Genomic DNA, 17,868 nt, shown 5'->3' with positions numbered 1-17,868 from the left:
CTGAGGCTCCTGGCCAGCTCCTGGATGGGGGACATCAAAGGGCACCTGTGTTGGCCAACGTCAGAGCCCTCCCCAAAAGGATTCCTGTCATGGGGAAGGTGCCCCAGGGGGCTGGCTCAGTTTACGGTTCAGAGATAGCCCCTTGCCAGTCCACTGCTCTGTCTGCCCACTCAGCATCTATAGGGCCCATCCTCCTGGGAAACTGCCTAGAGGCCAAGATTCAATGTGTAAAACATCCCTGGTGGACATGGGGCAGGGGGTGCCCAGCACAAGCAGGGCGGGCAGCTTTCCCATCCTGCAGAGGAGCTAACTCACCCACACGTAGGTGTGCATGCCTTGGGGTAGGGGTAGAGATCCTTCAGCTAGAACTGCACACCTACCCTCCCCTGGCTCCTGCCACTGACCCAGGGGACAGTAGAGATGGGGAACTGCAGGGCCCGGGCCTCTGTCAAGGGCCCAGGAGGCTACAACATCTCAATGCAGCCCAGATTTCCCTTTGGCTCTGACCAACACCAATGGATAGAAGTCTAGCCACCACACAGAGCAGCCCACCCCTGTGCGCACACGCTGTGGGCTGGGAGCCTTGGCCCCACTTACCCGCAGGGGTCCAGACTCCTGGTGGCAACGGGGGTGCCAGAGTTCCTCCTCTCCTTTGCCTGCAGGTTCCGGGGCAAAAGGACACCCACGGTGCAGCTGACTCGAAGCAGGAGGGCCACAAACAGCTCAGGGTAGAGTTCCAACACGGCGCTCCCACAGGTGGGAGCAGACAGGACTTCATAGAGGGCACACGTGGCCTGAAAGACAAGACACAAGTGTCTCCCCAGCCTTCTCCAGCAGTGAAAGCTGGGCCTGACCCCTAGGGCCCCCACCTGGCCTGTGGTCCCCAAGAGTCTGGAGGGCTCATTTGTGGGGGAGTGGGTGGAACCACCCAGGCTCAGCGGGTAGGAGTGGGGGTTCTCGTAGGGAGAGAACATTTTCACAGATGCTTTACTGCTTCCAAGTGGCCAGGCTGGGTTTACTTTTTTTCACAGGATAAAACGCAAAATGATCTCCCTAGGGGACAGACACCTGAGAGGCCTTTTACGAGCCGGCTGTGGTGCTTGCAGGCCCGACAGGCCAGCGTTCCCAGGGGCAGCAGCCAGGTGCTGGGCTGTGTGTCCAACCCATGGTGGGGAGGGGTAGACGCACTCACCGCCAGGGGTAGTGGGGTGGCCACCCGTTCGGGGGCGCTGCTCAGCAGGAAGGTGCGGCTCTCCTTGAATGGGACGTCCCTGCCCATCTTCTCCAGGAGCAGCTCCAACACCGGGGCACCGAGGCTGGGCTCCACAGCCAGGGCTCGCCACAGGGCACAGGTGTGACTGTGGCACACAAAGCAGTCACCTAAAGGGGCATCGCACCTGGGCCCCGGGGCTCCCCAGGCGTTTCGACATGGCCAACACACAGGACTGACCTCAGGGTGTTGAGCAGAGCCAGAGAAAAGGATGAGAGAATGTTCCGGGCCTGAAGGGGCCCGGGGGAAGGCTCCCAGGTCAGGTCCCCTTTTGTGCAGGGGAGACCCTACAACTAACTGAGCGCAATGAGCAGCTCATGATCAAGAGAGCCAGGCACAAGAGGAAACAAGGGAAAACAAAGGTGATTCCACAGACAGACGCATGCCACCCAGACAGATGGACCCCGTGTGCGGCCGGGAGACGCCAGCCCTCAGCTGCCAGAGCCGCTCTGCCTTGTGTCCCTACGGGAACAAGAGTAGACCTCAGACTATCTGACATCAGATACAGCAAACTGCAGAGGAAACCACTCAGCAGCTCTTTTGGAAACAAGAAATCGACTCAATATAGCGAGAAAGATGGTGGGAAGATGGATCCGAAGAGAACACCCAAGACCCAGCAGAGATCGAGAACAAGAGCGATTCAGGGACAGTCAGGAGGTGGTCACAGGACAAGAAGGTCTAGCACAAGTCTAATAGGAGGCCCACAGGTAGTGGGGAGAGACAGGACACGGCAGCAGTCACCCCTGGAAAAGGAAAGGATGAGAGCCTTCCAGAACCAATGGAAGATACCAACCTGAAAACTCAAATGTCAGTAGTGCCCCGGCTAAATCGAGAGAAAGCAGAGCGACCCCAGCCAACTGTCAAGAGCCAACTGTCAGAGCGCCCCCAGCCAACGGAGCCAGAGAAGAATGAAATGTCAGCTGACATGGACCAAGAGAAAATACTTCCTTTAGGGTACAGTGATGCTGTTCCTTCCACCTTCTGTAGTTGCCTTCTGACTCATTCACTATTTTGTCCATAGAATCCTTCAGAAATACAAGTCAAGGCTTGAATTTTTCCTTCCAGTCCCTCACCTTGAGAACTGCTGAGTGTGTTCTTCTCCTTTGGTTTTCTAACTCCAGGTCTTGGCACATTCCGTTTTAATATTTGACTTCATCTTCTTGAGCTGCTCTTTGAAATTTTTGGTTCAGCTCCTTTACCTCCTCCTTTCTGCCTTTTGCTGTAGCAAGGTTCGGCGTGTCTTCTGACATCCATCTCAGCCTTCTCCTTTGTGTAACAACCTTTTGCTTTCTTCCCGTATGCTGCTCTTGATATGTCATCCCACAACTCTAAGGGTCTGCAGTCTTTATGTTCTTCAGAAGAGCTCTAAATTCAGGTAGCTTATTGTCCAAGATCGTATTTTGGCTCTGGTGGACTTTTCACTTTTTTCAGCTTCTGCCAAAACTTGCGTATGAGTAACTGATTGTCTGTTCCACAGTCTGCCCCTGGCCTTGTTTTGACTGATGATATGGAACTTTCCCACCATCTCTTTCAACAGATGTGGCCAATTTGATTTCTGTGTGTTCCATCTGGTGAGGTCCATGTGTATAGCCATCTTTTACATTGTTTAAAAAGGTATTTGCAATGAAAAAGTCCTTGGTCTTGTAAAATTCTATCACGTGATCTCCAGCATCTTTTCTATCACCAAGACCCTATTTTTCAACTACTGATCATTCCTCTTTGTTTCCAACCTTTGCGTTCCAATGGTCAGAAATGATAAACACAACTTGATTGCATGTTTGATCAATTTCAGACTGAAGAAGTTGGTAGAATGCTTCAATTTCATCATCGGCTTTAGCGGTCAATGCGTAACTTTGAATAATAGTGGTATTAACTGGTCTTCCTTGTACGTGTATGGATATTGGTACCTGGATAGTTACCTTTCCTGCAAACACCCTATGAATGTGGTGGAACATATAGTGGGCAAGATGATGAAAACATCTTCGATATTATGAAGCTTCTTAAGGCAATGAGTTCCTGGGCCCGGGGCTCAGGACCATAGTCTCAGGGGACACCATGGTCAACTGGCAGAATACAGTCCACGAAGACAATGATCGACACATCCTACTTCAGTGACTAGTATCTGGGATCTTAAAAGCTCATGAATGGCTGTCTAAGGTGCAGCTATTGGTCCCTCCATGTGCAGAACAAAGGATAATGATGAGAATTGAAAAGGCTTGTAATCAATTAGTCCAACAAACTAATGGACCATGTGACCCTCAGTCTCCACGACTCGGAGACCAGAAGCTCTAGACGGTGCCTGGCTACCACTACCAACTGCTCTGGAAGGGACACATTAGAGGGTCCTGGAGAGAGGGGCAGAATATATAGAACAAAACTTAAAATTATTTTTTAAAAAAACCAGTTCACTGGTCAGAGATTGGAGGAATCTGAGACAATGGTCCTCGACCACTCTTCAGGTCTGTAAGGAACTCACCCTTGTAGTCCAACTTTCAGCCAAGCAGTGGGTTGGGTAGATAACATCATCACTATGTTGTTATGAATGCTCACTAGGAATGGTGGAATGACCATTCAAAATCAAAAGGGAAAATATTTATCTAAGGACAAAGTTGGGAAGGGATGGAAAGGTGGGTGAGACAGAAATAGGACCCCAAGGGAGGAAGTGGTTTGCATGGAGGGGACTGAAATCAATGAGATGAAACCAAGTGTATGATTTGATTTGTTGAATATAAAACTGATGATCTTGTTTGAAGACCTTCACTCAATAAACAATAGAAAGTTTTTGTTTTTTTGTCTTTTTTTTTAAAAAAAAAAGGCGGCCTTCAGGCAGCCAAAAACCACGTGATCAGGAGGTAGTTGTTGTTGTTGTTAGGTGCTTCTGAGTCAGTCCCAACGCACAGCGACACTACGCACAACAGAATGAAGCACTGTTCAGTCCTTTGTAATAGTCTCACAACTGTATTTACACTGGATTCCGCTGTTGCACCACAGTGCCAATCCATTTGGCTGCGTGCCTTTCTCTTTTTCACTGACCCTCCACTTCAGCAAGCATGATGTCCTTTTCCAGGGACTGGTCCCTCCTGATAACATGTCCGAAGTGTGAGAGATGAAGTTTCACCAACCTGGTTTCTCAGGAGCATTCAGGCTGCACTGCTTCCAACAGTGGTTTCTTCTAGAAGTTCATGGTACTTTCAAATATTCTCCTCAAACACCCAAACTCCAATGCATCAATGCTTCCATGGTCTTCCTTATTCAGTGTCCCACTTTCACATGCATATGAGGCTACTGAATAGACCACACTTGGGGGTGAGGTGCACCTTAGTTCTCAAACAGGTATCTTTGATTTTGAATACTTTAAAGAAGTCTTGTGCAGCAGATCTGTCTAATGCAATTTCTTGGATTTTTTTTCCTTTTTTTGAAAAACTTTGCATTGTGAACTGAATGGAAGTTGATAAGATCATCAGTTTTACGTTCAACAAATCATATACTTTGCGTAACTACAATGACTGCAATCCCCTCCACGTACCATCAGTTCCGGGTAATAACTCACCTCTATTCCCCTGTATTCTTGCATTCTTCTGTCTCCTGTTACTTTCATCATTCCTCTGCCACCACCCCTGTAGCCATCATAGAATGTTTCCATTATCAAAAAAACCTGAAGTCTTTAAACAGTATTTGTCCTGTTGTGACTAATTTCACTCAGCATAATGTCCTCCAGGTTCATTCGTGTTGTGAGGTGTTTTTCAGATTCATCGTAATTCTTCCAAGTTGTGTATGTAGTATTCCACTGTGTGTATGTACCCAAGCTTAACCATTCTGTTAGTGGGCATTTAGACTGTCTCCATCCTTTTGATGCGTCTCTTGTAGACAACATATTGGAAGATGCTGTTTTCTTATCAATTGTGTTATTGTCTGTCTCTTGGCAGGTACATATAGTCCACTTACATTTAATGCGATTATTTATGTTGTTGCTAAGTGACATCGAGCTGTCATTTTGCTGTGTGTGCTGGGTTTTGTTTTTCTTAGGTTTTTTTATTTATTTTTTGTAATGATGATGTCTGATGGATCTTGGCTGAAAGCAGAGAATATCAGAAAGATGTTTACCTGTGCTTTATTGGCTACGCAAAGGCTTTCGATTGTGTGGATCGTGACAAGCTATGGACAACATTGCAAAGTAGGAGTATTCCAGAACACCTAATTGTACTTCTGAGGAATCTGTACCTAGACCAAGAAACAGTTGTTCAAACAGAACATGGGAACACTGAATGGTTTAGAATTAAGAAAGGTGTGAGACAGGGTTGTATTCTTTCACCATACTTATTCAACCTGTATTCTGAGCAAATAATACGAGAAGCTGGGTTCTATGAAGAACGTGGCATCAGGATTGGAGGAAGACTCATTAACAACCTGCCATATGCAGATGATACAACCTTGCTTGCTGAAAGTGAAGAGGACTTAAAATATTTACTGATGAGAATTCAAAGAGCACAGCCTTCGGTATGGATTGCATCTCAACGTAAAGAAAACCAAAATCCTCACCACTGGACCAATAAACAACATTCTTATCAATGGAGAACAGATTGAAGTTGTCAAGGACTTCGTTCTTCTTGGATCAACTGTCAACACTCATGGAAGCAGCAGTCAAGAGATCAGACAACATATTGCATTAGGCAAATCTGCTGCACAGGAACTTTTTTAAGTTTTGAAAAGCAAAGATGTCAGCTTGAGGACTAAGGTGTGCCTGACCCAAACCATGGTATTTTCAATAACCTCATTATGCATGTGAAAGCTGGACAGTGAATAAGGAAGACCACAGAAGAATTGATGCTTTTAAGCTATGGTGTTGGAGAATATTGATAGTGCCATGGACTGCCAAAAGAACAAACAGATCTTTGTGTAGTCAGAATGTTCCTTGGAGGCCAGGATGGCCAAACTTCCTCTCTCATACTTCGCACATACTTTCATGAGGGACTAGTCGCTGAGGAAGGATATCATGTTTGCTAAGGGGGAGGGTAAGAGAAAAATAGGAAGACCCCCAACGAGATAGACTGGCCAAGTGGCAGCATTAATGGACTCAAGCATGGCAACAATAGTGAGGTTGGCCCAGGATCGGGCAGTGTTTCGTTCGGCTGTGCATAAGGTCGCTGTGGGTCGGCACTGACTCGATGGCATCTAACAACAACAACTGGTTTCATTGCGTCACATAATTTTCTGTGACTTTTCATTTTCATTTACTAAATCTGAGTTTTCTTTTTTTCATTTTGAAGTAAAGATATATTAATTTCCTCTGAGGTTTTAATTTTTTTCTCTGATTTATGTTGAAATCTACTTGACTTCCTTGTCATTTGGAAGTTCTGTATTTACACTAGTCCTTCTTTTGCTTTGTAGTTGACTTCATTCTGTATTGAAATCTGGGTCCCTATTTTCAGTCCTGATGGGTTATTTTACTTTAAATACATTTCTATCTGGAGTCAGTTCTAGGTGCTGTTGTCATGGAGGTTGACCTCATGCTGTTACCTGCTGTTCCTGGTTCTGCCATTGTTCTCATGCCGAAGAACATTCTAGTCTTTTCTGTAAAGTTGGTCTGGCTTTAACAAATTCCTTTAACTTCCTTTGATCTGAAACTGTCCTAATTTCACACATTACATTTGAGGGAAAGCTTTGCTGAGTATATTGTTCTTGGTTGGAAATTTTTTTCTTTCAGGGTTTTGTATATGTCATCCCATTGCCCTTTTTTTTTTAAACTAGGCAAAGAACTTTATTAACATTTGTCTCAAATTTATTCCCAGGCTTCTTCAGCATAATTGGCTGCAAAGCATGAATTCTGTATAAGCAAAAACTGAAAAGGAATTGCAATGTCCAAAGAGCTTGGGCTTAAAACTATTAGAGATCAAGACGGTATCAGATCCATAAACAAAACAAATTGAAACAGCAGTCATAATATAAAATAGCAGCTCCAGGTAACTTCAGTTTTATCTTCAGAAGTTAACTCTATTACAGTTGGCCTCCTTCTTGGACGGCTCATCAAAACTCTTCACAAAATCTGGAACTTCATCATCCTCCTCCTCTCCAGTAGCAAGTGGTACTTTTCCATCCACAGATGGTTTGGGGAGAGCGTCAGCCAGTCTTCTTAAACTAGTCCGACTGTCTGCACCAAGCTGGTTTCAGATCAGGTGCTTTGTCTCAGCATGGCCGGTGATGGTGAAAGCGTTAGTTGCCAGAGATGGCTGAACTTTAGGGTTGTTAAAGTGGATCACTGTGCCTTGGTTTGTGAACATACTCACCTCTTCAATACCAGAGATATGATTTACCCCCAATTTCTTTAAGGAGAACTGAAGTTGTTTATCATCTGCCGTGGCTGTTCTCTGAACCACCTTCTTCTTTCTGCGAGCAGTTCCTTTTCCATCAGTGCGCACGTGTGACTGCAGTTTGGCGAGTTTTTGCTGATTCATGATCGTTTCTTTCATCTTTCTGGAATGGAAATGGGGCCTTGGGGGGGGACTAGGGCTGGCACTCAGGGGGGACTTTGGCAGACCAGCTGAGATTAGGTGCACACACATGGGGACACAAGATGGCAGCTAGAGCCCATTGCCTTCTTGTCTGCATGGTTTCTGCTAAGACATCAGAACTTAGTCTTACTGGTTATCTTTGGAGGTAGCTTTTCGTTTTTCCTGAGCTGTTCTCACGACTCTCTCCTTGTCTTTGGTTTTGAAAAGTTTGATGATTATGATTGTGTTCTCGAGACTTTCTTTTGGAATCGAATCCTTCCCATATGCTAATCTCTTAGCTTTGTGATGTTATGGAAATTTTCTTCTAGTAACTCTGACAATTTTCTCTGTGCTAATTTTATTGTTTCTTCTTGTCCTGGAATTCCAATTACTTATAAGTCGTTCTTCATGGTGTCCCATGTAAATCTTAGGCTTTCTTCGAACTTTTTCATTCTTTTTTTCTGACTGTTCTTTGAGTATACTAGTATTGAGAGATTTATCTTCAAGCTCACTATCTGGGCTTCCATCTGCTTCTTTACCCTTTCATGGTACTGTACGGTTCTGAAATCTCAGTATTCATCTGCTGGTTTTCTAATCGCAGGCTTTGCCTTGTTTCAAAATGTGCATTTATTTTCTGTTTATTCTTGTAGTGTTTTTCTGTACTCTCCTAAAAAATTTTTCTGCCTTCTCCTTGTTTTCCTTGATCTATCAATCTTTTGAAGGTACTTAAATATCACTCTTTTGAATTCTTTTTCAGTTAGTTCCTTTACCTTTTCTTCCTCAGAAATGTTTTCTGGCTCTATATCTTGGTCATTTGTTGGAGTCATTCTCTCCTGTTTTTTCATGTGAGCTAAAATTGTCTAGGACATTGTGGTGTAGCTGCATTAGAATTTAAATGGTGACTGTATATAGATGAGCCCTTACGCTCTTTCCAACGGTCTCCTGTGGGTGTAGTTACAGAATGGAAGTGCGTGTACTGTTCTCCTTTCACACACCTAAATTTCAGAGGCTGTTGGCTGCTGTCTATTGTTGATCACATGGCATAGGAGCTGCTATTAGCTCTTGCCCAGTAGATGAAGTTGCAGAGGGTATGGTTGTGGCTGGCCTGTACTGGCACAATTGTTTTCTCCTTTACCACTGCCTGTGTGAATCTACTCGACCAGGCTACCTTCTGTCACCAAAGTTGCTCACGGGTTGCATCGCGTCTGACAGGCCATCCATCAGTTTCTCTCTCTCTCTCTCTCTCTTGTTCTCCCAGCTGTTTGTCCTCCCAGCAAGCACTCCATCCACTTCTGTAACCTTTGCTCTGAAATTCAGGGTTCCAGGATTCTCACCCTTGTCTTTTTCATTAGGTTTCTCTCATCTTTGTTGTACACAACCCATGTAGTGTGTCTGCCTAGTCTGCCATCTTTGCCTATCATTTATCCTGACAGCTGCTTCCATGAGTGTTAATTTTGGATCCAATCAAAATGAAGTTTTGGTAACTTCAAATCTTTTCTCAATTTATATTATTATTTATTGGTCCAGTTGTGAAGATTTTTGTTTTCTTTACACCTGAGGTGCAATCTACAAAATTTTTTTTTAGTAAGTATTTTAAATCCTCTTTGCTTCCAGAAAGTAAGGTTGTATCATCTAAATATTGTAGTTGTTGTTGTCAGGTGCCATCAAGTTGGAACCGACTCATAGCGACCCCATGCACAGCAGAACAAAACAATGTCCAATCCTGGGCCAACCTCACTACCGCTGCCACACTTGACGCCATCAATGATGCCACCTGGCCGATCCATCTCATTGAGGGTCTTCCTCTTTTTCTCTGACCCTCCATCTTACCCAGCATGACATCCTTCTCCAGCGACTGTTCCCTCCTGACAATATGTCCAAAGTAGGAGAGACGAAGCTTAGCCATCCTGGCCTCCAAGGAGCATTCTGGCTGCACTTCTTCCAGAACAGATCTATTGGTTCTTTTGGCAGTCCGTGGCACTTTCAGTATTCTCCTCCAACACCACAACTCAAAGGCATCAATTCTTCTACGATCCTCCTTATTCACTGTCCAGCTTTCGCATCCATATGAGGCTATTGAAAACACAATGGCCTGCACCCTAGTCCTCAAGCTGACATCTTTGCTCTTCAACACTTTCAAAAGTTCCTGTGCAGCAGATTTGCCCAATGCAATACGTCGTCTGATCTCTTGACTGCTACTTCTGCGAGTGTTGATAGTTGATCCAAGAAGAATGAAGTCCTTGACAACTTCAATCTTTTCTCCATTGATAAGAATGTTGTTTATTGATCCAGTGGTGAGGATTTTTGTTTTCCTGACACTGAGATGCAATCCATACCGAAGGCTGTGCTCCTTGATCTTCATAAGTAAATGTTTCAAGTCCTCTTCACTTTCAGCAAGCAAGGTTGTATCATCTGCATATGGCAGGTTGTTAATGAGTCTTCCTCCCATCCTGACGCCTCGCTTTTCTTCATGGAACCCAGCTTCTCATATTATTTGCTCAGCATACAGGTTGAATAAAATTAGTGAAAGAACACAACCTTGTCGCACACCTTTCCCAATTTTAAAACATTCAGTGTTCCTATGCTCTGTTCGAACAACTGCTTCTTGGTCTAGGTACAGATTCCTCAGAAGTACAATTAAGTGTTCTGGAATACTCATACTTCTCAATGTTGTCCATAGCTTGTCATGATCCACATAATCGAAAGCCTTTGCGTAGTCAATAAAGCACAGGGAAACATCTTTCTGATATTCTCTGCTTTCAGCCAAGATCCATCGCACATCAGCAATGATATCCCTCGTTTCACGGCCTCTTCTGAATCCAGCTTGAACCTCTGGAAGTTCTCTGTCAATGTATGATTGTAGCCATTTCTGTATTACCTTTAGCAAAACTTTACTCGTTTGAGATATCTAAATATAGCAGGTTGTTAATGAGTGCTCTTCCCTATCTTGATGTCAGTCTTCTTCATATAATCTAGCTTCTTGGATTAGTTGTTCAGCATAGGATACGATGAGTTAGGTAGGTTACGAGAAAACAACAATTTTCCACAGTGGCTGCACCAGTTTACAGTTCCACCAGCAGTATCGGAGGGTCCCAGTCTCTCCACATCCTTGTCAATATTTGTTCTTTTCCATTTTTTTTTAAAACTCTTGTTATCAATGCTTTGTGAACAATGTTATCATTTAGAAAGATGCAAATAAAAACAACAATGAGTTATCATCTTACTCCAGCATTGATAACAACAACAAAAAACCAAACCAAAACAGCAAACAATAAATACTGGCAAGTGTTTGGAGAGACTGAGACCCTCCTACTACACGGCTAATGGGACTGTAAAATGGTGTGGTGCTTTCTCAAAAAGTGGGAAATAGAAACTCCATATGATCCAGCAATCCCTCTGCTTGATATCGATCCTCAAGATATAAGAGCTGTGACGTGAGGAGATGAATGCACACGCGTGTTCACTGCAGCAAACACAGGGAGACAGCCTCAATGCCCATCAACAGAAGAATGGTTGAACAAACTTTGGGATATGTATACAACACAACAAAGAATAATAAGAAATCTGTGAAAAACCTCATAACAGGGATGAACCTGGAGGACATTGTGCTGAATGAAATTGTTGTTGTTAAGTGCCTTGTAGTCGGTTCCGGCTCATAGTGACCCTACACAGGGTTTGCTAGGAGTGGCGGCTGAATCTGAATCACTAACACTGTGGTTCAAACAGACCTCGCGGTCGAGTACATTATCCCACAGCGCCACACCAGGACTCCTGAGTGAAATCAGTCAGTCACAAAAGGACCAACATTGTATGAGACCACAGTTGTACAAGTTAAGAAAAGGTTTTCTTGGTAAAAGAAACATTCTATGATGGTTACCAGAGATGGGAGGGTAGGGAAGGAAGGTTACCACTAGGTAGCGGTAGACACGTTACGTTGGGTGGTGGGAAGACAATGTACAACAAGAGGTAGAGGAAAGATGAAGGCAGTGGAAGGCACAGGGAGGAGTGCATGAGTTCAAGTGAACCGAGGGAAGACTGACTTGATGGCACATGGAAGGAACGGCAATCACTGTAATGACACGGATTGTAGACTGTGGGATTGGTCATTTGTTCTGTTACCGTCATTCAATCCACAATACAAAGTTATAAACAAAAATGACGGTAAAATACATTTCAGATCAACAAACATGGTGAGTGTCTCATCCAAATGCCCTTACCTTGGGCAGAAGGGAAGTGACAAGAGGCCTGGACTAAAAAGGAAGTGGTGGTGACACAAAGGCCACATCCAGAGGACAAGAAAACACTGCAAGCGCTGGCCTGCATGCAAAACTATGGTAACAGCAGGCCATGCCAGGACGCCAGGCTCCCCAACCCAGAGAGGTGTGGCCACATCTGCTGGATCCACACTGAACTGGAGCCAGGCCAGAGCTGAGCTGCTTCTAAAAGGCCTCGACAACAAATACCTCAGGCTTGGCCATGGTCCCTTGACTCTGTGTTGAAGTGTGGAAGCAGCCATGGGCAATATGTAAATGGATGGGCGTGGTTGCTTTTCAACAAAACTTATTTATGAACAGTGAAATTTGAATTCCATGATTTTCAAGCATCATGAAATCGTATTCTTCTGAGTTTTTTTAAACCAATCCTTAGCTTATACTCCAAAACCCACCACGATCAAGCTAAGTCCGACTCATAGCAACGATGCACAGGGTTTCCAAGGCTGGAAATCTTTATGGGAGCAGAACACCTCATCTGTCTCTCATGGAGCAGCTGGTGGGCTCACACCGCTGACCTGGTGGGTCCTAGAGAGCTATCAGGCTTACAGGCTGCATCAACAGGCAGTGCGCCACATCTGGCCCACGCCATCCTTGGGCAATCACAGAAACACAGCAATGCCACTCCTGGACACAGAGGCAAGAGGAAAGGAGGCTTCTGTCCACCAAGAGAACGTCCAAAGCCCCACTATGCCTAACAGCCTAAAGGGGACCACCACAACATCCAGACAGGGTGCACAGTACACACCGAAACCCGCAAGTGCTGCCCACATGAACCCACTGGCCCCGACGTCCAAGTCTGGGGGCAGGTTCAGATGGTGCTGACCCCTGGGCGCTTGTCAAGGGCTTCCGGAGCCCACTAGGGATGGGCAGGCCGTCTCTCTGATGATGACAGGGGGGAACACAAGGCCCTGCTCTATCTATAGGTGACGCCTCACCAAGAGCAGACCAAGTGGCAGCCATGTGGCCAGGCCACCGGACACCCAAGGCACAGGAGGCCAGCCCAGCCAAAGAGAGAGAGGTCAGGCCTGCTGGGGCTATGTGAGCACAGACCTCACACCTGGGTCACTGTGACGTGGTCACTGTCAGGGAGCAGCAACCTTGAAGAGAGAGGCAGCAGAGGTACGTGGAACAGGAAAAATAAAGGGTCCCTGGGATGGTAAGTGTGAGGCCAGTGGCTCCGTACAGATAGACCCCTATGGGGCAGTTCTACTTGGTCACACATGGGGTCTCCCAAGGTCCGAAACAACAAAAGTGAAGCCAGTAAGAAAAACTGTGGAAAGGTGCCTTTGTCAGTGAAGACATGAAAACAGAGAGACACCAAGACCAGAAGATGATGCCGATGGAAGGTGTGGGATCGGGATCAGGGGCTCCTGCGGGGGTGTGAGGGGAGCAGGCTAGGGTTTACTATGTGATAAGCATGAGTTTGGTGAGTCGTTAGGTGTTATCTGTAAGTATAGGCTTACTAATAAGGTAAAAATGCTGGGTAAGAGGCACCACCTGCCAGGCGGAAGCAAAGCATGGCAGTGCCAGGGAGCCCAGCCTCAGAGCACCCAGACACTCCTGGACAGAGCAGGGACCTTGGGGTGCTCACACTGCTACCTGAGGCAGCCTGCAAACAGGGAGCCACTGAGGGAAGGCTGGGAGAGCAGTTTGCCAGGACAGTGTCCCATGTCTAGTGTAACAGAGCTGACAAAGTGGACAGGGGAGCCTCATGGCCACAGGAACCCCTGGGGCTTTGATCTCCATGTAACCTCCAGCCAGCCCCACCTGGGCCCCAGGACGCATGAAGAAGGCAGGGGAGGGCAGTGCACAGTATCCAGCCTGGGCCCCAGGACGCATGAAGAAGGCAGGGGAGGGCAGCGCAGTATCCAGCAGAGGCAGGGGGGGTACCTGTCAAAGGGCAAGGGGCTGCCCAGAAGGCTGGACACGACGGCGGCCCGGTGCTGAGAGGCCAGCAGGCACACGCTGTGCTGGGCAGCCTTCAGGACATGCTCTTCCTGAGTCTCCTGCAGCTTAGAACGCAGCACGCTCACGATCTCGGGCACCTGAACAGGACAGGTGACCCAGCTGGAGTCAGGTGTGGCCTCCTCGACCTCACTCCCATGGTCAGAGAGTGGTCTCAGCTGCGCAGATGCCCACCCAGGCTGCTCTCAGGCTGTCACACCCAGAGGGTCACAGGCTCCCTTAGGTGGGACCTGCACTGGCCCGTCCACAGCCACCCCATGCTGAGCTGGCCAGAGGGAACGGAGCCCTAGCTGAAGCCAAAGAACAGGATGGGCCTCGGCGAAGCCCAAGCTACCCGGGCTCTGCAGGGACTCAGTGGCCCAGCCCTCATGGGTGCTCATGGGATCACGGCCAGAATCCTCTTTCCCTACCAGAGACCCAGCCGGGAGCCACCAGGGTCTGCTGCGATAACATCAAAGACAAAGCCGGAGGGTATCTGGTCATCCCTTTCTTTCTGGCCGGATATACTGGTGGGTGCAGAATTCTAGCTTGACGGTTCTTTACTGCTACTACCTGAAAGCTGTGCGGCCTCCCTTTGGGCCCCCGGGGTTTCTGAAGAAAGCCGTCCGACACTTGAATCGTTCCCCGATTGCTGCTATTTTCACATTTGTTCCTTTCTCTTTAGTTCCTGGAAGTTGGACTATGAGACATCTTGCTGTGAGATTCAATGTTGTTGGTGTTAAGTGCCTTTGAGTCAGTTCCAAGTCATAACGGCCCTGTATACAGGGTTTCTGAGGAGCAGTTGGTGGGTTTGAACTACCTACCGTGCAGTCCGGTGCATTATCCCACAGCGCCACACCATGGCTACTGAGATTCAATAAACTGCCGGCAATGGTAGGTTGTGGCTTTTGCAAACTGAGAAATTTCTAATACTTTCCCTGTCATGTGTCCTTCTCTTTGTGAGACCGAGGATGCTCGTTAGACCTTTTGTTGTTGGCTCACGGGTCCCTGAGACACCTGTTCATGTTTTTCTCTCCCTTTTGCCCAGACCGTGTACCTTCTATTGCTCTACCTTCTAGTTATAAATTCCTCCTTGAATCCATGCAGACACTTAGAAGTTTTGTTACTGTGACTTTGCATGTTTTCATTTGTGCTTTTACCAGCCAGCATCTTGGCATTGGTCGATAGCATCTCTCCTTCAAGTCGACAGCTTCCTGGTTCTTGGTATAATCACACAAGGGGGACTCACCACACACCCCACTTAAAAGACTGCAAAGCAGGTACGGTAAGTGTGCCGCCCTGGGAGCGGTCTCCAGCAGGCCCCAGGGGCTTCTTGGGGAAACTCACAACACGCTCGCCTTCCTGTGTCTGAGCCAAGATTCAGCACATGTGGTCCATCCTGCTGCAGGGACCAGGCACCTCTCCTGGCTGCCTGCCAGCAACTTACACACACCTACGCCTGCAGTCTCCAGCCTCAGTACCTCCACACGACAGCGAACAAGCTCTGCTACCACTCCCCACCACGTGGATGGGAGTCACTACTGCATGACACGAGTGCACACACCCAGGATGACTCTCACTCACCCCGCTGGGTGCAGTAAGCCTGCAGTCTGGCCACGCTTCCACCGTGTGTGCTGCAAGCAGGTGGCTCAATGATTCTCTGGACTCCCTTGAACCCTCAACAAGCAGAGCTGCTTTTACCAAACTCTAACCTAGCCTCAGACAGAAGAAAGACCCGTCCCTGTCAGGCCCATGGGCAAAAGGAGCAGAGCAGGGAGGGTCTAGCTCCAGCAGAGCCTGGCCAGGCTATCCTCTGGCCCCCTTCAGGTCTGCTCTGGCCCGCATTTCAGTATTACGCAGCACACTATCATTGTCCCCACGCAGTCTTTGTTCCCTTTCCAAACCTTTACTTTTCGATGGACTCTCCACCTCACCTGCCCCCTAGCCCCCCCACCTGCCTTCTCCAGCAGAGCTGCTCCGCGTTCCTTCAGCAGAGAGTTGATCAGGACTGTAGCAGCACGGGAGCAGTTCTTATCAGGGTCCCCTAGACCCTCAAACAAGGTGAGCAGGAGGCTGATGAGCTGATCTGGTGGGAGACGCTTCCCAATGATCTGGGGGGAACAAGCAACAGTCAGTCCCTCCTAGGCCTCAGAGACAGGGCTCAGCGACTCTGCTGGCACGTCCCACCCCAGAGCGCGCCCACGCGGAGGCCTGCGGCACCTGGGCTATGCTGTGGCATGTGTGGAAAAGCACAGTGAAGTCTGGGTTCACCAGGCCATCCTGGAGGGCCACCAGCCGTTCCACCACTTCGTCCCGGTAGTCCCGGGCAAAGCCTACAGAGACAGGAGGGCTGGGTTTCCAGGCCGCCCAGCCCATCGCCAGCAGTCCAGCGTCCTGGGTGCTCTGTGGACCCCACCAGGCCAGGGGCTCACCCTCATAGCCCAGCTGGAGGTAGAGCAGTGAGTAGACGCAGCCGACGGCCTCGTGGCGGGTCACGGGCCGCATGTCAGCACAGCGCGGGGAGAAGAGACCAACGAGGAGACCCAGGTTGTGGAAGGGTACCAACGCCTATGCAGACAGAGGGCAAAGGGAAGAGTGGGACTCCACGAGTGCCCAGGGGACTCCCAACCTGGGGGGATCACCTGCTATAGGTAAGGAAGATCAGGTCACAGGTAGCCTGTGGCCAGACCAGAGCTCTTAGGAAGCCATCCAATGCTGTGTACCCCACCCCACGGTTGCCCAGCTCTCCACATGGGCTTCTGCCAGCTCCCCATGTGCCATCCTCAGAGGGCGGTCCTCACCCACTGGTTTGGGGGCTAAGGATGAGGCAGAGGACCAGGCTGCAGGTCACAAGTGGAGCGGCCTGGCTGAGATCAGAGGGGGGCCCCTGCCCAGGACATGGAGGGAAGACAGAAACCAGATTCTGCTGCTGCCCTGGGATGTCCCCTCTCCAGAAGGCAGATCCCCTGCACCAGGTCCTGCAACACGTGCCCAGAGCCCCCACACCCTTGAGCTTTCCTGCCTCTCCCTGTGTCCCCTCCAGTTCCTGACAGCGCTTGCCTACCCCCCCCACCCCCACAAGCCCTTTTAGGAGCAGCATCCTGCATCTGCCCAATGAAAAGAAAGCAGTTCACAGAGGGGGACTGGCCGCTCTTGTCTTTCCAGACAGCTGTGTGTCTCCGGCACCAGAATAAACTCTGGGAAGAACAGGCCACCAAGGCGGGAGCAGGAAAGGCCACTGAGCTCGGCATGGAAGGTTCAGGCCTGGGGCCTGAGGCACAGGGTCTCAAGTGTGGTGCGTTTGAAGAAACGAAAAATCCTGGAGGGGAAGCCTGTGACCATCCTGACAGGCAACGGCATCCGCACAGGCTCCAATCTCTGTTCTTCACAAGACTCAGTAACACAAATAAAATGCTTCCAAAGAACGGACAGCAGGCGCTCTACTGAGCAGAAACCAGAGGACAATTGTACCGCGGAAGCCTGGCTCTCAGACAAACCCCCTGCCCCATACTGGGCACCCAGGGCCCCTGCCTTTGTCCCGATGACCTGGGCTCTACTGCTTTCAAGCCCAACCCCCAGCCCCCTGGTCCAGGTTTAGTCAGCCCTGAGGCCAAGGAATGACTGGACACTCCTGGCTCCGCAGGTCCTCAACCAATGTCTCCAGAAAGAGGGTTCTAGGCCAGGAGCCTGGAACAGGGCCAGAACTGCAGGAGGGAGGCCAGCGGGTGGGACCGTAGTGGACAGGTGCGGGGCAGCTGGCACTCACACTGACGTGCAGATGCTCCAGGAAGTAGCGGAGTAGGCAGGCGCTGACCTCCATCGCTCGTTCCCGCTCGTGGCCACGGGGAGACTTGATCCATGGGCTCAGGTGCTAGGGTAAGGAGAGCGATGC

General features: G+C 48.6%; 1 protein-coding gene and 1 pseudogene across 2 annotated transcripts in view; both read right to left on the bottom strand.

Moving 5' to 3' along the window:
- Window positions 1–17,868, bottom strand: part of MROH1 (maestro heat-like repeat family member 1) — a 60,314-nt gene that overhangs the window by 3,320 nt on the left and 39,126 nt on the right. For both annotated transcript variants that reach the window (XM_006830773.1, XM_006830774.1), the window contains exons 27-33: window positions 17,743–17,847; window positions 16,409–16,544; window positions 16,197–16,309; window positions 15,935–16,087; window positions 13,923–14,077; window positions 1,193–1,358; window positions 598–794 (exon numbers count right to left, since the gene is read on the bottom strand). In XM_006830773.1, coding sequence (XP_006830836.1) covers window positions 598–794; window positions 1,193–1,358; window positions 13,923–14,077; window positions 15,935–16,087; window positions 16,197–16,309; window positions 16,409–16,544; window positions 17,743–17,847 — 1,025 coding nt within the window. The remainder of the gene's footprint in view (window positions 1–597; window positions 795–1,192; window positions 1,359–13,922; window positions 14,078–15,934; window positions 16,088–16,196; window positions 16,310–16,408; window positions 16,545–17,742; window positions 17,848–17,868) is intronic.
- On the bottom strand, window positions 7,249–7,737 carry LOC102842515 (annotated as a pseudogene).

The sequence above is a fragment of the Chrysochloris asiatica genome, unplaced genomic scaffold, assembly GCF_000296735.1.
Source record: "Chrysochloris asiatica unplaced genomic scaffold, ChrAsi1.0 scaffold00001, whole genome shotgun sequence".
NCBI classification, from domain to species: Eukaryota; Metazoa; Chordata; class Mammalia; order Afrosoricida; family Chrysochloridae; genus Chrysochloris; species Chrysochloris asiatica.
This window is presented reverse-complemented; position numbering and strand designations above follow the sequence as displayed.